This window comes from Cydia splendana, chromosome Z (genome assembly GCF_910591565.1).
Source record: "Cydia splendana chromosome Z, ilCydSple1.2, whole genome shotgun sequence".
Lineage (NCBI taxonomy): Eukaryota > Metazoa > Arthropoda > Insecta > Lepidoptera > Tortricidae > Cydia > Cydia splendana.
The window spans coordinates 42,913,917-42,941,782 of record NC_085987.1 but is presented as its reverse complement, the minus strand read 5'-3'; the positions used below and the strand labels follow the sequence as shown (position 1 = coordinate 42,941,782).

Here is a 27,866-nt window from a genome sequence, read left to right as displayed (position 1 = left end):
CCCCAACGGGCATCTGACTTGAAGATGAATTTTGAGTGATGTCGTCAATGTATGGAAATTGTTCGAAAGTTTACATTTGAGATTGAATTTCTGTGTTGTCTTTGTGAGTAAAAATATAAGTCGATAATAAATTGGTAGCTGGATTATCTAGCTTTCAGAATCATACAATAATTCAATTACTGTCAAAGACAAAATTGTTTTGCTTCCGTCTGAAACGGAACTCCATATTTTGATTTTTTGATACTTTTAGTGTCGATTTGTAGAGAATAACAGCAAATTAAAAATACAATGGCATGAAGAGTCGGTACACGGTTTCTTCGTGAACAAATTTACGTGTAATTTAATGCAATTATTAAACATTTGTTGAACAAATTATGGTTACAAAGTGAGGTCTAAATCGAAAACGTCATATACCGGCCCCTTAAGAGTTGCTTAAGAGCTAAGCAAAGCCATAGTCTAATAAAACATGGTCTTCCATTCCCAGAGTGACACGGGCCTACGTCACAACAACATGGCCGCTATATATAGCGCTATCGCATATTATCATATAGCGCTGTCGCATGATGACGTAGGCCCGTGTCAGTTAGGTGACCTAGAAAAGACGGGAATGGAGTACCAGGCGGAGAATATTATTATACCATGAGCAAAGCTAAATTATTTCTCCTACTCCGTGAGAACTATGTACAAAAAACCAGTTGCCATAGACAATATACCGTGATATAGATTGTTGTGTGGGTTGCGCCACCGCCACAATCTGCAAAATTCGGAAAGACTAGCCCAGGATTAGCCGCATTTGCTAAATAGTCTTGGGCAAATCGCAAAAAATTATAAAAAGTGTTAACCAAAGAAAATTATTTAACTTTTCAACCAAATTTATTTTATAGTGGAATCAGTTATAACAACATAACAAACCTAACAACAGTAAAACAGCTGCGATTTGTCAAATGAGTCATTGTCATTTGAAGACATTTTAATTTGCGGCTGGTATCACCTCTCAAATTTTCAATAATCTTCCTTTTCATAGCAGCACGTGTAGACGCGGACGACTTGCTTATCATCTTATAGAATAATTTCGGTATATTGATTATTTTTCAAAGCTTTTGATAGTATAAATGTTACCAAAGTAAAGTCTGTGAAATTACGAACCAATATATACCCTCCAAGTGGCCCTGGAAAATTGGTACCCATGGAAAAAGCCGTGAAGTGATACGTTTGATTCTAGTGGAGTGAATTTTAACAACGTTTTTATGATTACACTCATATGTTGGTGACGCATTAATGGTTTTTTTTCCTTCAGCTTAGGTTCGGATCAAGATGCCTTCAGACGCGAAAAAGCGAGCACAACAGAAGAAGAAGGAGGCAGCCAGTAATAGGAACAAAAAGAATGTGACTCGGGTGACGAACTCTGAAGAGAACGGTACAGCGAACGGCACCGCGAAAGAGGAGTCGAGAGAGCTCACGGCTGAAGGTACGCGTGTGGTATAACTCTCTTAAACGTCTTGTTCTATATATGGTCACGCTTGACACTATCATACATGATTTAGGTACATTCTTCAGTCCAACTTCCTAGATCGCGTGTCTATTCGAACGTGTTTTTTTTCGTCCATTGTAATGAAACTGCCAACAGCATTAGGTTTTATTTTGTTTTGTATAGTCAAATGTAGTTCACGATTAAGCTAAAGGTGTATAGTTGAATTACTATACAAAAATTTTTAAAGATTTGATTCAATCTGCTCTAAAATTTGCAATGATTGCTTATCTTATATCATTAGTGTATATATAAGTATTACTTATTAAATTAAAGGTTGTACTTGTTTATGATACAGGTTGATTAAAAATCTATTGCTTCTCATAGTTTAGTGAAAAAGATTATTTTTATTAATCTGTATCAATAACTGGATGCAAACAGAATTTTTATTATAGCAAACTACCGCATACAGTTTACATGGCAACTGTATTGCAGATTGCAGCAGTTGCTTAGAAGCATTTTTGCCACAGCTCATGAGAGCCTGGGGTCCGCTTCGCAACTAATCACAAGAATTGGCACTAGTTTTTACGAAAGTGACTGCCATCTGACCTTCCAACCCAGAGGGTAAACTAGGCCTTATTGGGATTAGTCCGGTTTCCTCACGATGTTTTCCTTCACCGAAAAGCGACTGGTATATATCAAATGATATCAATGATACCAGTGTAGATAAGACCCCGAGGTCTTATATATGGTTCTAATACTAGTAATTTGTACTGTACTAGAGAGAGCAACTCGCGGACTAACCATGCCGTGTCCAAGATCACCTTCTGCATCTGACCCTTGATCCAACCACCTAGCGAGAGTCTCTCAAGATGTGGGTCGGGATCTTCACTATAAATTTATATCATTATTAAACAAAGTGAGGAATGTCATTATAAACGTCATATTTTCATAGTGACATGACATTACCTGACGACCGGTCTGGCCTAGTGGGTAGTGACCCTGCCTATGAAGCCGATGGTCCCGGGTTCGAATCCTGGTAAGGGCATTTATTTGTATGATGATACAGATATTTGTTCCTGAGTCATGGTTGTTTTCTATGTATTTAAGTATTTATATATTATATATATCATTGTCTGAGTACCCACAACACAAGCCTTCTTGAGCTTACCGTGGGGCTTAGTCAATTTGTGTAAAAATGTCCTATAATATTTATTAAAAAAAAAAAAAAAGTACCACACATTACCTATACAAATGCCATCCCATGCAGTCCCATCCCATCCCATATCTTGCTCCGACCGACTCTTAAATCATTGTTCTGGAGCAAGACAATTTTCAACTTTCATATTAAATAAAATAATTGTATAACTTAAATATAGTAAATTCAAAATGGAATATACTAAAATGAATTCTATTTATAAGTGAATAGAATTAATTTTTAGTATAAGGTGGCCAGTTATTAAACAGTGGCAGTCCTTTTAATTTAAAGTATCCATGGTATCCATTATATGTTTTTAACAAGATGACATTTGATATTGAATCTATTAATATACTTATATCTATTATCGAATCTAAACTATCTAAAGCATGACAGATTGTTGGCAGTCTGTAGTTTTTGTAAGAAATGCAACTGTGCCCAGTCTACCGTGACAAACTTTCTATAGCCCATGGGGGCAATGAACTTTGTAAAAACTTAATAAACTATATAGTTTTTTCACTGCTTTACGTCACTTGAACAGTGTTTACTCTGTAAAAGTCGTATCTAGTTGTCTTTAGGCTTCTACAGACGTTGCAACAAACAGCTTGCGATTTTTGATTACGGAGCAACGAAATCAATCCATCGACCAAATACCGCAATGTATTGCAAATCACATGCTATTATCGGTGTATGGAGAGACCATTATTATCATTATTATTCGGCCGGAGTAGAGATAAATCATTTTTAAAGTATAAAAAAAAATCTGAAAATATATTCACATGCCCACTTCTAAAGAGGCGACGCACATGAAAGAAATAAAAGCTGGGACTTTTATTGTGTTTCGTATATTTCTATAAGATGACTTTGGATCTGGGCGTAGGTCGACTGCGAAGGGGCACGCAGTTTGAAAATGCTTTATTTTAAATAAATATTTCAAGTTAAGGCGGGTTTATACACAAAGGACAAACAGAGGGGTGAAGATACTCAATAGACGTCTAACACATTTACGATTCGCTGACGATATAGCGCTATTTAGTGAAACTCCTGAAGAACTAGAAAAAATGCTTCAAAATTTAGCCAAAGAAAGCAAAAAAGTAGGACTGGGAATGAATACTGATAAAACTAAAATAATGACCAACCACAACCAAACCCCGATTACTGTAGAAGGACACAGAATAGAATATGTCAAGAATTATATATACCTCGGAAAACAAATATCGTTCGACGCCAACAGACACGAAAACGAAGTAGATAGGAGAATAAACACAACATGGAAAAAGTATTGGTCACTGAAAGAAATCCTCAAAGTAAATTACAGTCTGAACCTCAAGAAGATCATTATGGATTCATGTATCTTACCCTCCTTAACATACGGAAGTCAGACTTGGACTTATACTAATAAGATCAAAAATAAAATCCTATCATGCCAGCACGCCATGGAAAGAAGTATCCTGAAATTGAGAAGAATAGACAAAACACGAAATGTAGACATACGCAACAAAACAAAAATCAAAGATGCACTAGAACACGCCATGACACTGAAATGGAAGTGGGCAGGCCACATAGCAAGATACCAGGATAACAGATGGACATTGCAAACAACGAAGTGGCTTGGTCCCACAGGAAAAAGACGACATGGACGACAAAAGGCAAGATGGGTCGACGATGTTGTAAAAACAGCTGGTAAAAACTGGATGACCGCAGCCCAAAACAGACAAACATGGAATAAAATGGAGGAGGCTTTCTACCCTATAGGGGCCATACAATAATATTCATATACATACTATACACATAAATATTTCAAATAATGTAACTGTATGGATAAATAAAGCTATAATAATAATAATAATAACCCCGCGGGGGCAGCTTGTGGCGAGCTGACGGTGAGTGGCGACACCGCGGACCCCTATTCCAGAGGGCACTTTCATCTGGCCCTCGCCTCTGTGCTTGCCTTGATTGGCCGGCCAGAGTGGAGTCGCAAGAGCGGGACCTATGCTCCAGGTTGGAAGTGTAAAATGTCATAACGCCGGCGGCCTGCTGAACGGATTACCGGGATCTGGCTACCGCAGACTCACCTCTCGACAACCTCACAGCCACTCCAAAGTGTTGCCCTGTTGTCGCACTGTGCGTGCGGCCATTGCGGGGCCCACTCAATGAGTTGGCGAGTCACCACCTGTCTTATACAATTTTGAGACTGATTGTCACGGCAGGTGTCCGCTAGTCTCCTCCCATAGCCCTATATCCAGTCCATCCAACATTCAAATCAAATAGCCTATGACCTTAGTTTCCATCGCAGCACAAAAGTGCTGCACTGCAATAGTCTTTGCACCTGGCGGGGACCATCTCCGGATGTATCACATTGTGCGTTCGGGGATGGTATCCGCCACGTGTATCCCTTGCTTTTAGATTAAAGTGTCTTAAAGGGCCTCTGCGCTGTTGGCTTCGGCCCCACGTACGCCTCCCAAAGGTCCGGGACCCCATGGTCCCGAGATATGGAACAGACATACAAATAATAATAATACACAAAGGACTTTTGAATGTGCCATTCGATCTTAATGCATGTCGGGTTGTCTCTTTTCAACAAACTCATGTTACAAAAGCGACTAATTTTGACAGTTTCTTTGACAAGATTATTAACAATAAATAAAGAAAACACTTGAATTTTCTTGTTTTTGCCACCACCACACGGGGACCTCAAATGGGAAATAATAACTAAAGATTTCACCATTTTTGTTTCTTGGGCCAATGTAAGGTTAGGAACTGGGGCATGTTATTTTAAGCGCAATCTGTAAAAAACTTCGACCGGCCGTCGAAAAATAACTCAGTTCATTATATTGTAAAAGCAATTGTAGTATAATATTACATAACGCTACTGTCTTACGTCATAATTTTATCCACATAAAGTAAGTTTTTGTCCTCGCAGTTTTTAAACGTCAAACCGGGGTATGTTCACGATTCGTTGAGCCCAGACTAACCAGTGTCCTTTGTCCACAGAGGCGCTATGTCTCAAGCTGGAGGAGGAAGCGAGAATAAACTCGGAAGCGCGCTCATGCACCGGCTCTCTGGCCGTCCACCCTCGCTCTCGGGACGTCAAGATCGCGAACTTCTCCATCACCTTCTACGGGTCAGAGCTTCTGCAGGACACGCTGCTCGAGCTGAATTGCGGACGGCGGTATGGCCTTGTCGGGCTTAACGGATGTGGTACGTACTCGGTACCATACTAGCTAGTAGACGTCAAGGTCGCATTTTCCATCACCTACGGGTTGGAGTTTCTGCAGGACAACTACTCGAGCTGAATTGCGGACGGCGGTATGGCCTGGTTGGGCTTAACGGATGCGGTACGTACGCGGTACTATACTCGCTATTAGTAGACGTCAAGGTCACAAAGTTTTTCACTCACCTTCTACAGATCAAAGCTCCTCCAGGACACGCTGCTCGAGTTAAACTGTGGACGACGATACGGGCTTGTCGGGCTTAACGGATGCGGTACGTACGCGGTGCCATGCAAGCTAGTAGACGTCAAGGTCGAATTTTCATTCACCTTCTACGGCTCCGAGCTTCTGCAGAACACAGATTTAGATATATAAAATAAAAATAATTTATTTATTAACTTAAAAGCTTAACAATATTCAGGTTCACGTCTCTTTTTAATATAAAGCTTGCTATGTTACGTAAAACTTCGATCATTCTTGTTACTTTACTGCACTTGCTTTATTTATTGTACATCATTCGTATGTATGTATGTATGTATGAACACATAGATGTAACTAGGTCTGGCGTCATCACTTGCAAGAAAATAGATTTCTCTATTACCAAAACAATTAAATATTGAACGTAATGCATAGCGAATGTTGAATAATACATTCTTGTAAGGCATCGCAATGTTTTTCAGAATTTTCCTTTCAAATGTAGGTATGTATTTGTTATTTACAATGTTCCTACATTTAACGTAGATGAAACTTTACAAGATAGAGAATAATGATTAGTTTAGTTTGATATGTTTTGGCTCTTGCGACTTTTTAGAAATCTGTATCGCAATGTGGAAGTTTCCCTAAGTATTAAATCGCGTAGTTGGATTTTCAACTCTATGCTTTGCAATTTAAAGTCCGATACACAGTGTGCGACTGTGTGTGTGTGTAGGTGCGGCTGTTTAGTAGCGGTGCGTTTTGTCACTTGTTTGCGGGTAGTTAAAGCGCGCCGTGGGTGTTGCGTTCAGTTGACGAGTGGCCTTCGTGCCGGCTAGACGCCGGGCGCGGCGAGTTGTTTTTACACTTATGACTATTTCTTAATCCATTTTCGTTAGTATTTCGCAAAATATCCACTTAGAGACCAAGAGAAATAGTTAAAACACTTTAAATATTGTAGTGTTTTCTCATTTTGTTAGTAAGCACCAAAGTTCAACAACGAAAGCTTCTGACAATTCATTGCGAAACTATATTGCCTTGTGAAATAGTTCAAGTATTCATTCCAAGTTTGATTATTCTATTTAATTCTGAGTCATTCCTTTTAACCGATTAGTAGAACGGTAATTAGAAAACAGGTAAGTAAAATGCAAACGTCGCGCCCGGCGCCCCGCCATGACGGAGGGGCAAAACTTTTTGAGTACCCTTGTACAAGAACCTTTTAGTTGATAGAATATAGTTAGTTCCTTCTTTCAAGTTCGTAAACATGGTAAGCAGTATGTTAAGAAGGTAAATAAAAATGGTATAATAATCTACATTAATATTCGTTATCTATTTATAAATAAGAGTAAATTTCACTGATGTAACTTTTTCCTTGAGAAACCTCTATACTTATTTATTTAAATATTAATCACTAGTTATATCTAAAATACCGCATCACGACTACTAATAAAGAATTTATAAGGAATAGTATAGTCATTTCGTATTAAGATGTCTGTACCGAAAACGTCCTTGTTTCACTATGAAGCAATTATAGTTTTTGTATTGGTTGCTAGTACAATACTTATTATTAACATACCTGTCACGAGGCCAGGGCGCCATACAATTTACAAACATTGAGAGCCTGCCGTGTGGCCAGTGCAGCCCCTACCTATACTTACTTTACTCTTTGGTAGCCACGACCGGACGACGTAGGGTGTTTGATTGTATTTAAAATAAATTATTTTACACCATAAAAGAAATAAAGCACCAAAAGAAATGTGGACACGAGTTATTTTTAGACACAATTTATATTTTAAAATCTCTATAAAACTATAAGGAGTAGATAATTTGATCGTGTCGTCACATGCTAGTGTTTCATATATAAATTCCATAGTAGCAAATCGTTTTGACAGTTCGAAAAAAGAAACTGTTTTGTCTAGTAGTCATTACCCTATTACTTCTTCGATTTCGACCATGTAGCCCATGTAATACAGCAGTGGCGGGTCGTAATCTGTAAATAATAGTTTTACATAAAAAAAATATAGATACATATACACTTATTTCTATGATCGTGTTCAAATGTACTTATATGCCGCTTCTTTTATGTTAAGAGGTTGTTAAAGCGTTACAGAATGACACTGACTTTCATCGTGAACATGGAAAGCTGACTGTACATTAACAGCAACTTTTTTGATACAATCATCCTCTGTTAATTAAAACTTAATTGAACCATATTAATATTAGGTACCAGGGATGTTGCGGATGCAGATTTTTAGACATCCGCGGATGTGGATGCGGATATTTAAAGGCTCACAACCGCACTTAAAAAACGTCAAATATTACATTTTAGTAATTTTTATTAAAAAAGCGAATCGTTTAGTATTTGAGCAAGAATAAATATTAGGTGCGTTATATTTAAGAAACAGTAACATGGCCGACTTTTCTGGATCTAGACTAGTGATTCAAAGGACTCGAGCCTTTTAGCTCTTTTTTTAGGGCTCGCCTCATCTCTTGACGCCTAAAAGGCTAAAAGGCTATTTAGCTCTTTAGCCCCCGAGCCTAATTCTATTTAAGAGCCTAGACTCTTGGGGCTTAATAAGGTTATATTAGCCCCAAGAGTTTAGGATTTTAAATAGAACTCGCTCGCTCGGGGGCTAAAGAGCTAAATAGGCTTTTAACATTTTAGGCTTCAAGAGATGAGGCGAGCCCTAAAAAAAGAGCTCCAAAGGCTCGAGTCTTTTGGATCACTAATCTAGACAATTTCGTCATAGGTAGGTAATGACGAAATTACCTAGCACTTAAGGCGCCGCTAAGACGTTCCTGTACCGACTTGTTAATATCCGCATCCGTATTAAGCTCCGCGTCGATTTTATGCGGATGCGGATTTTGAAAATAATGCGGAAGTTCCGCGGATGCGGATGCGAATATTCGCAACGTCCCTGTTAAGTACCTAATTTAGCTATTTCAACTTTTATTTGTATTCAATTGTTCATGTGCTTTTCAACTTGCGTGCATGAGAATCTTTGCATATTGTGTAGTGAACCTTGATTAAAAAGTATTCTATTTTTGCTGAGCGAATTTATCTTATTATCTTGAATGTACATGTTGGTTACTATTACCGCAGAAAAGCTTGGAAAATCTGTAAACCCCCTTATAATCCCCTTATCCCCTTATAATCTTACCCCCTTTCATATTCATATAGATTCATAAAACTTTACGGGCCTGATTTAGTTAAAATATTTTTTATCTTTTTCTTACAATTACATAATGACAGATACAGAGAATACAGACGTCGATGCATAGCTAATTCAGGCCACTAACGCGTTTATGAATAACGCCATTAGAATTTACCATTAAAGGATGTAGGGTAGATATTTGTAAGGAGTGCGATTATCAAATTGTGGCGGACTTATTGGACAGGAACTAATGTTGTATGTAAACTGTATAATTTATTTTCAACCTCAAGGACGTGACGATATGTTTTAAACCTACAACTAGAATAATATTATATACGGCATATTATGGCACACTTTCAAAGAAACCCGTTCTTTTGGATAACATTTTTATATGTACTCGTTTTTGACTATGGCTTATCAATTTAAATATGACTAACAACGTGTTTTAAAGGCTAATAATAACGGGTTGGCACGGAACCATATTTGGGTCCAACATACACTGCCAATTTTTTATCATAACTAAATTTTCATTGTTTCCAGGCAAATCGTCTCTCCTCTCCGCTCTCGGCCGCCGCGAGGTCCCCATACCGGATCACATCGACATATTCCACCTCACGCGCGAGATGCCGGCGTCCGACAAGAGCGCCCTGCAGTGCGTCATGGAGGTCGACGAGGAGCGAATCAAACTGGAGAAGCTGGCCGAGGAGCTAGCGCACTGCGAGGACGATGGTGAGTGTGCGTGCGTACTTGAGTGCGTGTTTGCGTGCGTGCGTGTGTGCGACCGTGCGTATGTGGTGTGACTGTGTGCGCGACAGTATCTCGCGGCGAGATAGACCACCCGTCCATCTTTTATTAACATAGAAAAAGACGGGTAGTCTATATCGCCGCGAGATAATGTCGCGGCAATCATGTGCAAGGCCTACTGACTGGTTGGGTAAATATAAGACACGGGTAAGAATAAGACTAGGTTTTTAACAATTCAAAAAACGTATTCTCACGCAACTCTTGCGGCTAAACCTTGAATATAACCGATTGATAATTTGTTGTGCAGAGTCTCAGGACCAGCTGATGGACGTGTACGAGCGGCTGGACGAGCTGAGCGCGGACACGGCGCAGGCGCGCGCGGCCAACATCCTCGACGGTCTCGGCTTCACCAAGGAGATGCAGCACAAGGCCACCAAAGACTTCTCCGGAGGTAACATTTTCAACACTACCGGACCGGGATAAGTGACGTACTCGAAGAGAGGCCTATATGCTCAGCAATGGGCGATAAAAGGCTGATATGATGATATGCTGATATTCACGTAGTTAACCCTTTGAACGCCTGTGCGGCGCGTCATCTTGAACCTCGTCGTCAAGATATTTTTGTGGTTAGAATGTGGGTCCTAAATAACTAACGTATCATTTTGTATACAGGGTGGCGCATGCGTATAGCGTTAGCACGCGCGCTGTACGTGAAGCCGCACTTGCTACTGCTGGACGAGCCCACCAACCACCTGGACTTGGACGCGTGCGTGTGGCTCGAGGAGGAGCTAAAACAGTGAGTGGCCGTCATAAATCATAGTTTTTTGCCTCCTCTATTACGTAACTAATATTTTTATTTATTTTAGCTACAAACGCATCCTGGTGCTCATCTCACACTCCCAGGACTTCTTGAACGGAGTGTGCACCAACATAGTGCACATGAGCAAACGGCGCCTCAAATACTACACGGGCAACTACGAGGCCTTCGTGCGGACGAGGATGGAGCTCCTCGAGAACCAGATGAAGCAATACAACTGGGAGCAGGACCAGATCGCGCACATGAAGGTATTGTCTCTCTCGCACACGCGGGACTCGCTGCAAGCGTGACCGGGACAAATGACATTCTGGAATCACTCCCGCACTGCATGTGTGCGTGTCGCGTAATGTAATGGCGCGTAACGTCAGTGACGGTCAGGACAGATCTGGACGTACCTTATCATTGGACAGCATCAACATTCTGTCGCCAGCGGGAATAAGAACGCATCTCCGCCGAATATAATGCCATGAACATACCGGCGCTTACAACACAAATTATTGTATTAAGTTTAACACTTTCGCAACCAGGCAAAATTTCAAACAATACCCCAGAAACCGACAGTACTCGCTAGTCGGGCAACGACGTGCAACTCAATGCCGCACGCCGCGAACCCGCTAGTCGGGCAAGCGGCGGACGCTCAGGGCTGTGCCAAGTAACTTTCGTATAAGTACGTGGATAAAATTAAATCTGCTGTCTCATCTGTTTAGGCTCCCCGTTTTGTTCTTCTCCTAATTCTAACTCCTATTGATACATACCCGTGTATGCAATTTCACGTAACCAACTAATAAGAATTTTTATTTTGTAATCGCATTAGGTAAAGTAAATAAAAATACAAAGTGAAGTAATAAAATATAATAATCAACTGTACCAACTTTCGCCCACATAATAATCAGAAGACTTACAATTTTTTCTGTTAGTGGCAGTGGCAGCCCTGAGGTAGTGAAGATGCAATGCTTGCCCGCCTGTCGGGCACTTCGGCGTCGCGTGTAGGTTTATAGCTCTTGCCCGACTAGCGGGTATGCCGGCATCTGAGTAAAGTTTACGAGTGCCCGAGAGTCGGGTACGCGGTGTCGAATGTGTTAAACAGCTTTGATTTATTCGCACCTTTTTTTTGTCGAAAATTGAACTCATTCATGAAAATTCTAAGGATTTTTTCTTATTTGTGGACATTAAAAACTTTTAAATGTCCACAGAACTACATCGCCCGCTTCGGTCACGGTTCGGCCAAGCTCGCGCGCCAGGCGCAGTCGAAAGAGAAGACGCTGGCCAAGATGGTCGCCCAGGGGCTCACGGAGAAGGTCATCGACGACAAGACACTCAACTTCTACTTCCCCTCGTGCGGCAAGGTGCCGCCGCCCGTCATCATGGTCCAGGTGGGTCATGTAGCATGCTTGATACAGACAGTTCAGCTTGAAAACGCTGGCCAAGATGGTCGCCAGGGGCTCACGGAGAACGTCATCGACGATAAGACACTCAACTTCTACTTCCCCTCGTGCGGCAAGGTGCCGCCGCCCGTCATCATGGTCCAGGTGGGTCGTGTCACCTTAAGAAGAAATCGTCAGGTGACAAGCAAAACTCACTAATTACTACCACAAGTTAATAGCCATAGTGAACTATATTAATACCTGAATAAGGTTGAGTTTTTTTTAATATTTTTTTAGTAATTAGTGAGTTTTGCTTGTCACCTGACGAAATATTAGTTGAGCCTCTTTTCAAATTTTAGAAATTTCAATGGGCGCAGCCTTAAACATTTTTTTATAGATTTTATTTTACCACTTCGTCGTGTTAATTCATTTATACACTCATTTCTAGCATTAACAATCACACAGCAAAGCCTCGGACAGACAGACAGACAGCCATGGCGAAACTATATGGGTTCCTAGTTGACTACGGAACCCTAAAAAGGACACTTGATTCAAAATCTTATTGTTGAATATGAACTGTTGTTATTCGCGTGCGTCTAGTCTGATTCCGTGTCTCTAAAAGGATGATGACACTGACGACGAAACTTCGTAAAAAATATTCGGTGAAATAACGGATCATCTCAACCTTTCATTTCTCAGTCATGGCGATTCGCCTCTTGCCTAATCGTTAAAGTTTTATGGCGTGATTCATAAACGCGTTACTGGCCTGAATTAGCTATGAATCGTTTGTCTTTATCTGTCATTTTGACTTATGTATTTGTAAGAAGGGGATAAAACATAATTTAACTAAATCAGGCCCGTAAAGTTTTATGTTAAGAGTTCATTGTTGTCCGGAATAATACATCTTTGGTTATAGGCCAGTAGTTTGTATTTCAAACTTTTCTATGTTTAATATATTTTCCTTTGATTGTTTTTTTATAACGAGTATTGTATTTCAGAACGTGTCATTCCGCTACAACGAGAACACGCCGTGGATCTACAAGAACCTCGAGTTCGGTATAGACCTGGACACGCGGCTGGCGCTGGTGGGCCCCAACGGCGCGGGCAAGTCCACGCTGCTCAAGCTGCTGTATGGAGATGTGAGTAACGACTAGCGAATAACATTGTAGTGAGATAAATGGGCTGATTTTTATATACTTACGTACTTGGCTGGCATGATGACCCAAAATGAATCTTGGCCTCCAACACAAGAGCACGCCACTTTGTTCGGTTCAGAGCGGTATCACGCCAACTTTCGCCGACGTCGAGCTCACGGAGATCTGCCTCCACTGCCTATTTGCCCAACGATATTTAGGATGACGAACAGGGCGGCGTCCAGTCGGTCGACCCATATAGGCCCTTTTGGCTGCCCGATCTTCACCCATCCTTTCGAGGTGGCCAAGCCAGCGGAGACGATGCGCTTTGTTCTCACCTATTATATTCGGCTCGGCTATTAGTTGTTATATTTCGGCATTCTTTCGGATCCTCCAACAGCCATCGTCTCTTTTGATGGGTCCCAGAATCTTCCATAACACCTTACGTTCTGTGACTAAAAGGCTGTTCTCCTCCTTGCGTGTTATTTTTATATAGTATGTCCAAATTTTTTTCGTCAGTTTTCGGTAATATTTGGTGGATAGATGAGCTCACTATCCTGTAAAATATAATAGCAATTAAATTTGACTCTCTATATCCTAAAAAAAATTCTACTGAGTTACAAAAAAACTATGGTATGTCGTAACTCCAATCGGTTCATCCGCATCTCAACCTTTCATTTCCCAGTCATGGCGATTCGCCCCTTGCCTATTTTTATTTTATTTATTTAAGGATCACCAAGGGCTAATACATCTACACAATTACATAGGAACAAGGAAATAGAACATTAACAGATGCATAGCCCTATAAAGTGGCTATGCATTTTACGACATTTTAGCTACATGCTAAATGACCCTTGATATTCCAGCTGGTACCAACAACGGGCATGATCCGCAAGAACTCCCACCTGCGCATCGGCCGCTACCACCAGCACCTGCACGAGCTGCTGGACCTGGACCTGTCGCCGCTCGACTACATGATGAAGGAGTTCCCTGACGTGCGCGAGCGAGAGGAGATGAGGAAGATCATCGGGAGATATGGCCTCACTGGCCGCCAGCAGGTACCATTTTCCCCAGTCAACTGACGAAATAAACCTTATTGTAAAGATGTAGGGCAGTGGTTCCTAACCTCGGGGGTAATTACCCCCGTGGGGGTAAAACTGGTATTTTACGGGGGTAATAAGCTAACCTAATATAACAATACAACAAACGTACACGTTTTATTTTTTATTACCATTGGGAGGAGGGTAAAATCAGGTTCCCTAGTTAGTCTTAGGGGTGACCGGACTAAAAAGGTTAGGAACCACTGATGTAGGGTCTGCAATGGTCAGTTCAGGGTGCTGGCTGTTATTGGTATTTAACCGTTTAGATATACCGCAGACATAGGCTCCAATCCCTGTGGAATTAGATAAAACCTCAACATCTCACCTTGGTTAATTTTTGTCTGTAAGCTTGTCACAGATGATTACACTATACTTATATCATGATCTTATTCTGACTGTTACGATGCTACTAAAATAATTTTGGCAAATGAACTAAAAACTACAAACTACTGCAAGTCTAATGATACTACTAAAGTTTTTATGTAGGAATTCTTACATATCATATAACTATTAGCTTTAAATAATGCGAAGCTACCCATTTAAAATAATGCATTTTAAATAATGCAATTGTATCGCATGAAGCCCATACAACCATTTCCAGTCGCCGTTACGACGCGGTGTTGACACATCTTGTGTCGACACCGTCTGTTTCGGTCACAATTCCAGTCGCAGAGTCGTCGCCGTGTCGACACAGTTACCAGAAATGGGGAAGGGTCGACACATGACACAAAGTGACATAAAGTGTGGTCGCCGTGTGCACACATTGTTTCGGGTTTGCGACTACTTTATGCCAAAATCATTCGTTCATTTTGTTCCTGTCAAATGGAAACTGTCAGATGGAAAAATACTTAAATAAAAATAAGTGACATTAATACGCCATCTCTAAAACGGATTACAAGACGTAATTATATATTGTTTGCATTTATATTACAATATGACTTAAATTATTATGGGGAATTAAACTGCTCGAGTGATTTGATAAACTAAGTGTAATATAATCAACGCGCCACCACATTGTTTTAGTTTAGCCGGAAATGTAATTATTTACTTCTCAGTGCCTGTGTTCATAACTATATTATTTGAAGCATTTTTAGTACTTCGATGCGTATACTATACTTAAATAACAGAAATAACGCTTTACATACTACGAAACTTGTTAATTATGATGTATAAATATGGTTTAAGGCTGAGAAATATTGCAGTCACAAAGTAGTTGCAATGTTTCGACTTTGTGTCGACTCTGTGTTGACACATGAGACGCGCTGTCAAAAGTAATAACAAAGTTACTGGATTTGCAAAATGGCTCCTTGTGTTGATTTGTTTTCAGATATTCTCAAAGTGTAAAAATGCCGTGGTCAGAGATGGGCATTAATCGATTAACTGTTTATTCGACTAATTAATGGAATAAAAAAAGTTAATTCTCAAATTTTAATCGCGATTAGTTTAGTCGACCTAACATAGATTGAAATTGAATTAATCTGAATATTAATCGAATAAATTATCGATTAAATCTCGATTGAAAGTTGACAGGGGGCCATTTTTGTACGTAAAAATAATAGAAATGTCTTGCATGCAGATGGTAGCAAAACACTTTGTCATAAAAGTCGAGATGGGTGTCGATATATAGGTTTTAGGGAGTGCCGATTTCGAAAATAATGACCATTTTGGAATCCGAAATGGCGGCCATGCACTGTGTCATAAAAGTCGTCATGGATGTCGTTTTATACGTTTTAGGGGGCCCCAATTTTGAAAATGATGACCATTTTGGAATCCAAAATGGCGGCCATGCACTATGCCATAAAAGTCGTCATGGGTGTCGTTTTATAGGTTTTAGGGGGCGCAGATTTCAAAAATGATAACCATTTTGGATTCCAAGATGGCGGCCATGCACTATGTCATAAAAGTCGTCATGGATGTCGTTTTATAGGTTTTAGGGGGCCCCGATTTAGAAAATAATGACCATTTTGGAATCCGAAATGGCGGCCATGCACTGTGTCATAAAAGTCGTCATGGATGTCGTTTTATACGTTTTAGGGGGCCCCAATTTTGAAAATGATGACCATTTTGGAATCCAAAATGGCGGCCATGCACTATGCCATAAAAGTCGTCATGGGTGTCGTTTTATAGGTTTTAGGGGGCGCAGATTTCGAAAATGATAACCATTTTGGATTCCAAGATGGCGGCCATGCACTATGTCATAAAAGTCGTCATGGATGTAGTTTTATAGGTTTTAGGGGGCCCCGATTTAGAAAATGATGACCATTTTGAAATCCAAAATGGCGGCCATTCACTATGTCATAAAAGTCGTCATGGGTGTCGTTTTATAGGTTTTGGGGGGCGCAGATTTCGAAAATGATAACATTTTCAATTTAAAAATGGCGGCAATGCACTATGTCATAAAAGTCGTCATGGATATCGTTTTATAGGTTTTAGGGGGCGCAGATTTCGAAAATGATGACTATTTTGGATTCCAAGATGGCGGCCATGCACTATGTCATAAAAGTCGTCATAGGTTTTAGGGGGCGCAGATTTCGAAAATAATGAATATTTTGGATTCCACTTTTATGACAAAATACGTAGCCGCCATCTTGGATTATAAAATGATCATCGTTTTCGAATTCTGCACTCCCTAAAACCTATAAATCGACATCCGTGACGACGCAAGTTATCTTTATTTTCAGATCTAACAAATTGCTACAGAATACAAAGGACAAAAAAGAAGCGAGGAGGTAATGAAACAAGCAAAAATACAGATGATTCCTCGACGCAATTGGGTGATTCTTAAATTGTGTCCAGATTTTTTTTGTCATAAAAGTTTATACAGTGAAACCTGGTTAAGTGGGACCTGGATAAGTGAGAAACCTCTATAGCTGGGACTCATGGTGCGGTCCCGACACTTTAGCACTGAATTACCTCTGTTAGTGAGATAAAACGAACCTCTATAACTGGGATTAGTTGTTGTGATTTTATAGTCACATATACCTCTATAATTGAGACAGAGAGTGTATTTTACCTCTTTTACTGAGACTGTATTTATAAGATTACATTTTCCTAATTGTTTTTTAGAATTGTATACGAATTACCTCTGTATCTGAGATAACGTCAATCTATGACCTCTCTAACTTGGACTTTGATCTATTTCCATATTCTTACTAACTCTTAGTCTATCCACAAATTCCGCATTTGCTTAATTGTGTCTAAACGACTTCAAGTTTCATCTAGTTACTTTATGTAGTTAAAACTATCGAAACGAAATCTGAAATCTTGATAAGTAACAAGAATAAACAAATTTCATTTAATAAATTTCTAAGACGCAATGAAGTCCGTATCAAATTTAATTGAAAAAATCTATCCTTTGGAAAATCATTCAAAATAAATTCAAACAAATATTTAAACAGACTTAAAAAATATTTAGGGACATGGATTATTTTACGTAAACATTTAAAGATAATTACAAAATACCTCATTAACCACCTCTATAACTGAGATATATCCTCTATTCTCACCTCTATTAATGGGACCCTCTGTAAATGAGACAGAAATTTATTTGTACCTGGCTAACTGAGAGCCTGGGTAAGTGGAATACCTCTTTAAGTGAGACAAATCTGCTCGTCCCTTGAAGTCTCACTTATCCAGGTTACACTGTATTTTTCACATATTACTCTCACAAGTTCCGTGACATTTCGACCTTGTAATTTTTTAAGTAAATGTTTTTGTTTATCTATGAGGATCTCACTAGAATAGTATAATCAAGGTATGTTTATATTTGATGAATGAAATAGTAACGCAAAAAATATATATATTTGTGTCTTATATTCCTGCCGAAGACTTTTATTTTACCTTTTCCTTCTACACAAGTTTGGCCAAGTAATAAGAATTTAGGGCTCTCAATTTTATTTTGACTTCTACAACAGTAAAGCTACGAGGCCATGTTTTGGTATCGTTTTCGTATAAATTCGCAGTACCAAATTTAGTTAAGGTATCACATTGACACCATTCCGAAGTAAAAACATATAAACTTATTAAAATAAATTACTTTCTACACTCCTCTTCACGCTTAAACTGCTGAACAGTTTTAATTTAAATTTGGTACACATATATTTTGAGTCCCGAGACAGGATATAATAAGTTATCTCAAAAATCATCCTTTAAAGGTGTGAAATGAGGTGTAGGGGGGAATTCAGAATTGACTTCTTGAAGTTAATACTGTTTAAGTTTAGGTTTGAAGTCATGTTTTTTCATTATTTTTAACTAAATCAAAGATGTAGACCATCCCAAATTTCATATAAATCGGTTCAGCGGTTATTGATTTCCCGTACAAATTTCCACGCCACTTTTCACACCTTCAAAAGATGATTTTGGTTATAAGATCTATCCTATGTCCTGTTCCGGGACGCAAACTATTTCTATACCAAATTTCAACGAAATCGGTTCAGCGGTTAAGCGTCAAGAAGAGTTTAAAAAAAACCGGCCAAGTGCGAGTCGGACTCGCGTATTAAGGGTTCCGTACATTAAGTCCGACTCGCGCTTGACTGCACATTTCTAATAGGTTTTCCTGTCATCTATAGGTAAAGAACTATTTTGTGTATTCAGACGGACATACATACAGACGCACGAGTGATCCTATAAGGGTTCCGTTTTTTCCTTTTGAGGTACGGAACCCTAAAAAGATTTATTTTTATTTTGTGGAATGGTGTCAATGTGATATCTTAAATGGATTCAGCACCCCAGATTTATACGAAAACGATACCAAACACGGCCTAGCACCTTCACTGATATAGATATATCAAGATAAAATTGAGAGCCCTAAATAAACTTTCAAGAGCGGATATCTCAAAAACTATTCAACATATCGAAAAAATTGACTGAATAAACTTGTAACAAATTAAATTAACTTTCATTTTGTATAAGTGGCCATGTCGCTGAGATGCATAGTTTCCGAGATATAATCGAAAAACGGGAAAATGGGACCTTCAAAGCCCCCTCTCTCCCCCCCGCTCAAGGGCTACGGCCGGGGACTTTTGATATGTTCACCTCCTAACTTGTCAAACCGAGTTACGGAGTCAAAAATTGTGTTCCGAGCATTTCCCTCTACAACTTTTGGAGCATTCGTTGCCTGACCTAAGTAGCTTATTAAATTTCTTTAAAAACTTTTCTGTAAAAGGTTGACGGGTGTTGGGTGTTTATATGGTTTCGGTCGATTATTATCATTTGCATTGCCCATGATGACTTACTAGAATTACGAGCACACGAGACACTAATAGTAGTTTGACAAACCTTGGTTTTCAAGAGGTATTTTATATTGACATTTGCTGTCACAAATTTGCTGTCAGATTTAGTCGCAAACCGCACGCAAAGTGCACACAAATGTGTCGACACCTTGTTACGGAAAAGTGTAGACACGGCGACGACACTTTGTTTCGAAACAATTCTAGACACATTGTGTGGACTCTGTTACGACACATCTGACATTTAGTTACCACTTTGTGATTCTGCGACTGGAATGGTTATATGGGAGATTATGAGAGGAAACAAGCCTATACAAACAAAACTTAACTTGGAAACATGAGCGTTTCATTGACAGCGTAAAAAAAACCGGCCAAGTGCGAGTCGGACTCGCGCACGAAGGGTTCCGTACCATTACGCAAAAAACGGCAAAAAAAACATGTTTGTTGTATGGGAGCCTCACTTAAATATTTATTATATTCTGTTTTTATTTGTTGTTATAGCGGCAACAGAAATACATCATTTGTGAAAATTTCAGCTGCCTAGCTATCACGGTTCATGAGATACAGCCTGGTGACAGACAGACGTACAGCAGAGTCTTAGTAATAGGGTCCCGTTTTTAACCTTTGGGTACGGAACCCTAGGCGTCCTTAGCACTACTACTAAAGACAACTTTAGGCACTGTTGGCGCCCAAAAGACTTAGAATAGAAAGAGAATATATCTTCTATTACGATACGCGCCCAGCTTGTTATCTTTCACATAATTCCTTTCGGTAATGTTTTTATTTTTGGAGCATTTAACCATTCGAACCCCACGCCAATCGTGTACACTCACAACGCAAAGATAATTAAATCACTACGTTTTACGTGAACGTTGTCACTGCACCAAGGTTGATATTGGGCCGGAGCCGCGCGCGTCACTCGATGTCTTTGGTGGTTCTCTGTTTAGACACAGTCATGACAAAATTGGGGGTCCAGATTGGGTTGCATACAAGTTTAGGTCATATCTTTGATGCGCATAACAACTTGTGTCATAATCATCATTGCGCATACAAATGAAAAGTCATATTATATTGTGTCATACATTTTTAGCCATAATATTTGATGACATACTCAGCAGTTGTCATAATTTTTTTGTGCATATAGGTTTTGATTATAATGAATCAAATGTCATACCAGCTAAAAGCATATTTATCGATATTTATAAGGTTTTTACGTATAACGTTTTGTAGCATAATAATTTTCAACCATAATGGTTTACATAAATAATTTAAGAAACTAATTTTAGCCTCTCAACAACTCCTCGAAAAAAACCTTTTCCCTAATCTCCGTCCAAACACTTAATTCGACGGAGCCCCGCTCACGCGGGGCTCCTATTTCTGCGTAGTTTGCGCTTCGGGCATCTAAAGCAACCTAACGAACCTAACCTACCTATTATGATTAGTTTCTTTTATGACCACTAAATATATGACTTAATTATTTTATGTCTATATTAATACTATGCACTGCAATACTTCGAACGAAAAACAATTATGGATATCAAGCAGATGACTTAAAATTTTATGCGAATTAAATTAATGACTACAAAAATTATGACAACTAATTTATGACAAAAACCCAGTTATGCTCAGGAATAATAATGACTAAAGATTTTTATGACTTACAATTTCATACATTACTTATTATTTATTTTCTCTATTATTCCAACTGTCACTCATGACATACAAATGCATACTTGGTCTCCCGCGGTACAGGCCTAGCCTAGTGCGGGGACCCCTGGAAATTCGGTACTATATTTAACCATGCTATGCACCCACCCGATGTCACAACAATTTATGTACTGTACTGCCTGTTTTGTGCGCAATAAACTTATTTTTATTTTATTTTTTTATTTTACATAAAGTGTTATGACAATTAAAAATATGACAAAAGTTGTTATGCGACCAGAGGGAGTCCCCAAAATTGGCTACTTTCCTACTAGTCAAATCAGCTTCTTTTTTAGAACTGTCAAAACGATCTGCTAATATGTTTTTAACCGAAATTGGCGAGAGGCTTGATAATCCCTTTTGTAAATACTGGGCCTCGATGCATGTCCCATTCTACCGGAGGGATAAATGACTTGTGTTGTGTATTAGAATATTTTTATTAATTTATTTATAATGTAAATAATGTATGTACTTAAATATAAGTTGTTTTGTCAATACTAACATAGTGATAAGTATTATTGTACCTAACTAATCATTTATGGATCTGTGATGTCCGAAATAAAGTCTAAATAAAATAAATAATATGGAATTTATATGAAAACGTGTATAGGGACGTAAATTGTTGTGAAAAATAACTGCTATCTATGTTTTTCTAATAATTATCTGGTGTTTTATTTCGTGCACAGTGTGAAATAATTAATTAAGTAGAGGGAAGTACCCAATTAACATTGGCCGTTGTTCCCAGGTGTGCCCAATGCGTCAGTTGTCAGACGGGCAGCGGTGCCGAGTGGTGTTCGCGTGGCTCGCGTGGCAGACCCCGCACCTGCTGCTCATGGACGAGCCCACCAATCACTTGGACATGGAGACCATCGACGCGCTCGCCGACGCCGTCAACGACTTCGAGGGCGGCCTGGTGCTCGTCAGCCACGACTTCCGACTCATCAACCAGGTGAGTCGTTATATAATATACTACGCGTACACTACGCTTCATATGCGTACTCTATGGCACCTTTACTTGTTATAATGACAAACCTGTGTAGAATCCGGACCGAGTACTTCGACCAAAAAGTGCGACCGAAAGAGAAGTCAAACTAGAGGGAGTAATGTAAACTCGCGTGCAAAAGTATTGCATCTCTTTGCATTTTTTCGTCCGCACCCAATATATTTGTAAACTGGTTAATTTCGCTAAATTATTTTAATGTAATCATGTTCCTTGAAGTTTTACCTTTCCGAAAAGTAAAAAAACATGGAAATCGGCCCAGTATTTTTCAAATTATCGGCATTTTCCCGATTTATGAGCGGTTTCACGTTCTCACGCGCACGAGTTGCGTTACCCTTGACTCCTAAAAAACGGGGGGTAGAGAAAGGGTTGTTATCAGTCACTTATCATAAGTTGATCGTTACATATCTCCGCGTATTTCCCCGTGAAAAAGACCTGGAAAAATGGAAACCACTGAAGCTGAAGTCCGCCAAATCGTCCAGCCCCTGCAAGCGGGGCGTAGCCAAAGTTCAGTAGCTGCCGAGCTGAATTTAAGCCAATCTGCAGTTTGCAGAGTTTACCAGAGGTTCCAGGGGACTGGATCCTTTACTTCAAGACCAAGAAGCTGCCGCAGAAAGTGTACATCAGAGAGGGACGACCGCTTCTTTGTCACAACATCTCTCCAAGATCATCTATCCTGGAGGAACATGTTGTTCCTTATGCCGGTATTTTTGATTAGGGGTTCATCCTAATGCAGGATAATATCCCGTGTCATACCGCTAGGGCCACGGCAGCCTACCTTCTCGAAGTGGGCATCGACACCATGGACTGGCCAGCGATGAGCCCGGACCTTAACCCCATTGAACACGTGTGGGACTACCTAAAAAGTAGGGTTCGGAAGCGGAATCCTGCCTTGGTCAATGTTGAGGAGCTGAAGGGGGCCTTGCTGGAGGAGTGGGACACTATTCCTCATCATCACATTACAAAATTAATTAAGTCTATGAAAAACCACTTGGTTTGTGAAAGGAGGTCTGTGGGTGGCAATGCCAAGTATTAATTTAATAATAATAATCGATATTGTATAAAAAAATCACTTTTATTCTTAAGTTTCCTGATTTATTTTTGGAGCATTATGCTATAACTTTCAGTTTTCTGATTTTTTTTAGTCTTCAGATTCGAAATTTCATTGAATTTACCATTTTTCTAATGCGTTACATTATAAACTTTCAGTTGATACCAACATTTTCAGAATCGGGTATAGAATTACAAAGATATTGGGTGCGGACGAAAAAATGCACAATGATACTATACTGTACAATAATGCCAACACTATAGTATTTTTCATACTCCCTATATGAGTAGTGTGTTCAGGTGTCATCTCCATATAATGAATAACCTAAAACCGCCAAATCTCGCAAAACTGTATTAAATGACACCTGTCATTTTATCCTGCCCTACCCATCGAGTTTGAAAAATACTATAAAATATGTCCTCAATTTATGTCAATGCTGAAGTGTGTTTAGTGTGAGTGAGCCACAGTGCTCTGGTTTGATTATCCTGTGATCACCTGCCTTGCTCAGTGATAAGAGTAATTTTTTAATAAGCATAAAAGTAATATACAGTATTATTAATTTATAGTATATAATCACTTGGTTATGGACAATAAGGGCCATTTGCACCACCCAGAGTTAGCCAGTAACTCGGAGTTAACTGTTAACTCAGGGTTTAATTGTACCGATAACTTCGGGTTTAACCGGTTAGCCTCGTGCATGTGGCCCTAAAAGCATGTCTTTTAATTATATTTTATAAAAACAATAGTTTCCCAACTAACTACCCAAATAATTCCAGGTTGCCGAAGAGATCTGGATCTGCGAGAACACAACCTGCACTAAGTGGACGGGAGGCATCCTCAAGTACAAAGACCACCTCAAGTCCAAGATCCTGAAGGACAACGCCGCCAACGCGGCCAAAATACGCAAATAGTCCAATGCTTAGCCTTACACTTACGTGCGCACCGCGTAACGCCCGAGTAACCGAGTACACAGTAGCCCAGGTCGGTCCTGCTCATAACAAGGGTATTTAGAGTAACCAACTTGTGGTCTTCCAACACAACTTATATAAGGATATCGACACAAATACGGAAGGCAGTGATTGCAGCTAAGCAAGAATTTCGTACATTTACACGCCATAGGAATCTCTATCGCACGCGCATAATTATATTGCTGTCTCCCAACGACGGTCAATGCCACTGTGCGAGTAGGACAATATAATTATGCGCGTGTAATGGGATTGGCAACTGTCAAAGGTTTGCATAGATGGCGCCATCATAGCTTGCCCCTTTTTCTATGAGATCTGACTTAAAGGGCTGGCATCCAGGGCGTAAAATTCCACTAAAAAAACAAAAAAATTGACACAATTCTACGGATTGACAGGGCAAGCTATGTTGGCGCCATCTGCTAAATACTTCGACCGGTCAACGGTTGACCCCATAGAGATAAGAATAGGCGTGTCAATGTTCGAAATTCTCCGTTCTTAGCGTCCTTACGTAGAAATTATTCTGATTGATAGAAAACAGGGTCAAAGGTTATGTTCAGTATTTTGGAGGCGGCCGAGTTAAGATTGGCGATGGCAGTTTTACACTACACTGAGGCTTTGAGGAAGGTCACGTAGATTTGTTATCAATTCTAAATTTGAGGTCTGAGCCGCTCGTAGGTGGTTATGGGTGCCGAACGCCGGAGGTACCAAAAATGTTATACATTGTGGTTGCCCGGATATTTCTTTATAGAAGCTACAATTTGCCTGATGAAGCCGTCAATGTGTACACAAAGCCTAAAGGAACATTATCAGGAGCGCCGTTTGCTTCCTGTGTAGTGTACGGTTCCGCCTGATTCCTGTCTCATGATGCTCACGAGTTCGCCCTGAGGTCTACAACTCCTTTCTCCATACCCCAAACTCTTTAGAAGTTTTCACTGTCTTTCGTATTGGTTGTTCCTCTTAATTTGACAAAATTATTTTGCATTAAAATGTTATTTTTGGTAAATTAATTGTAGCATAATATTCCATTCTGTATATAAAGCCTTTATGTAAAGGTTTTTTATTAGTAGAAGCCATAATTTAACTAGAAAAGTAGATTGAAATTAGTAAATTAGATCGTGAGTCCATGCTTTTACTGTATTGCCGTGTGTCGATTATGGCAAAAGTGACCACTTTGTGAGTTCTGAATATTCTACTAGAAATTAATTATTGCACAAGCAACAAAGTGGTACTTTTTGCATAAGTACGTCACATTTTGAAATAATTACATTGGTGCTGCTGGGCTATTAGTGAGACTTAGTGATAGAAACAATTAGTTTCCTTTTTACTTTCCGTTAGCCATGATTTAAATGTGTCCTTCTTTTTCAAAAGGTACCACTGCCTGTTGTTAATAGGCAATGCACGACAGTGGTACGTTTTGAGAGAAAATGTCACAAAGGTAACTTTATCAGCACAGGTGGATGACGGTAGGGTATAGGACTGAGGCCGATAGTCTCATTCTTGATACGTGCACGTTACTGACATTGTGAAATTATTCAATATGTATGATAAATAAAGTTGTCACTGCATTTTACACTTGAATTTATTATATTTCCCTAAATTAACATACTTAGTCGTATTTAAAGTTAACGTCCGATATCTAAGTTATCTAATTTTAGACATAATAGTCCTATACCCTGATAGTAAATCAAAGATACATTGACTGAGTAAGATGCGTAAAATCTAAAGACAATTTCGTGCTTCGAATTTAACAAGTAAACGAGATGGCGCTGTACAGCTCCATACATTTTGCGGTAACTCTGATTGTCAATAGTTGATGTTTGACAATTAAATGACCGCAAAACATATGGCGCAGTACAGCGCCATCTGTTTTGGATGTCAAACGAAGTGGCACGTTTTTTTCTTATAGACTACCTCTCTATTACAATCAATTATCTTTGTAGTAAATATTATAGGGTTATTTAATTCATAATTATGTAGAGTTAATATTGAGTAGAACAGTATACGAGTATTTATTTAGTTCCAAAAATGTCTACGTTAATAATTTGACAATTCATTAAAAGGGCAACCAGTGCATTGCATGTTATAATACTAAACACTATTTAGGTGAATCTTGTAAAAATACATCAATGAATTTTTATCGCTACTAATTATACCCATACGTCTTATAAATAATTACTAAAACAATAAACTTATACTAGTTAGTTTCCGAATTATAATCGCTATTTAGGATTGAACCCTAGTTATTCAACTAGGGACCTATTTTGTACTAAAGCTGCATTGATCGTGTACATGAGCATCTCGCGTTAAATATGATCAATTGCCCAAAAACTAGCCCCGCTAGAGCGTAATAACCACATACATACACTCAAACAAGTCACCTACGTCTGTCGGTTAAGAAGTTAGGGTAAAAATATGGGTGCACGAATCATACTCAAAAATATGTCGCACAGCGCTTATGTCAGCGAATAGGGAATATTACGCGAAACTGCGTAGGGGGCGCCACTACCACTATCCGTCACAACCTGGGGTTTACCGCGAAACAAGACAATCGAAATTTCGTTATCTAACCTCTCTATCACTCTTGCTTATTCGAGCGATGAAGAGGCAGATAACTAAATTTCGATTTTCGCGTTTCCCGGTAGGCCCTTGTTAACAAACCGTCTTGATGCATCAATGTCATATTTTATTATCTGTGAAAACTTATAAAAAACAGTTTAAAAAGGCACAGTGTGTACATTAGTTACTCTATGATGGTTTACTAGAGGAGCTAGTGCTGCACTCTGGCGGCAGAGCATTGCAGTAATACCCCCTATTAAGAACTATGGGACTTATTTTTGAGTAGGTAAGTTGTCTACACCCAACACATATTTTTACACTTGACTGCAACCACCCTAACACGTTTTAATGGTCGGTATGGCGCATAAAAACACTAAAATTCGTTGTTTTAAGGTTCGTGGAGGTATAAACTTATTCCAATGGGTTGAATGTTATTATTTTAAAAGATGTCTTTTCGTGTATGAAAAATAACTAAAGTCATGAATTTAAAACCAAGAACGGAAAATAGCCATCTTCCAATTTTGTAACTTATTTTTTATATTATTTATTGCCTTTAGGCATTAAATTACACATTTTCGAGTTGAGTGGGCTTTGGTTAACCAAGTATAGTATTTTTAATTTATACTTTATTATCTTTAGGGACGCGAGATCGGTTTGGTATGATTATGATACGGTCACGGTTGATATCTACCTAACATGACGTTTAATCTAACTCTATAATTATAATTAAGATCAATAAGAAAATAAATTATTTTAGCAGACCAGCATTTCAAAAGTTTCTCATACGCAATACTTCCTTATAAAGAAAACCATTACCAGCTTATTCTTAGTATAATGTAGGTGGATATTATACTCTGACAAACCCACTTTGTCAGTACAAAAGGCGCGAAATTCAAATCATCTGCGGGTGTTCTTCGCGCCTACATTTTCAAATTTGCCGTCTTTTTCTATTGATGGAAATGGTTTGCCAAACTATAGT

General features: G+C 39.2%; 1 protein-coding gene across 3 annotated transcripts; it reads left to right on the top strand.

The window, feature by feature from the left end:
* The first annotated feature begins 945 nt into the window (after positions 1-945).
* Positions 946-25,901, top strand: LOC134804058 (ATP-binding cassette sub-family F member 2). Of its 3 annotated transcripts, XM_063776950.1 has the most exons (12): positions 946-1,075; positions 1,298-1,468; positions 5,661-5,867; positions 9,766-9,954; positions 10,277-10,420; positions 10,642-10,765; positions 10,836-11,034; positions 11,980-12,159; positions 13,149-13,289; positions 14,150-14,341; positions 22,061-22,264; positions 24,143-25,901. In XM_063776950.1, the coding sequence occupies exons 2-12, from the start codon at positions 1,315-1,317 to the stop codon at positions 24,275-24,277; spliced, it is 1,869 nt and encodes a 622-aa protein (XP_063633020.1). In that variant the 5' UTR covers positions 946-1,075; positions 1,298-1,314; the 3' UTR covers positions 24,278-25,901. The 3 variants fall into 3 exon arrangements, with proteins under 3 accessions (XP_063633020.1, XP_063633021.1, XP_063633022.1); XM_063776951.1 differs by lacking the exons at positions 946-1,075; positions 1,298-1,468; positions 5,661-5,867 and adding an exon at positions 5,943-6,004; XM_063776952.1 differs by lacking the exons at positions 946-1,075; positions 1,298-1,468; positions 5,661-5,867 and adding an exon at positions 6,062-6,152.
* Positions 25,902-27,866: the final 1,965 nt, after the last annotated feature.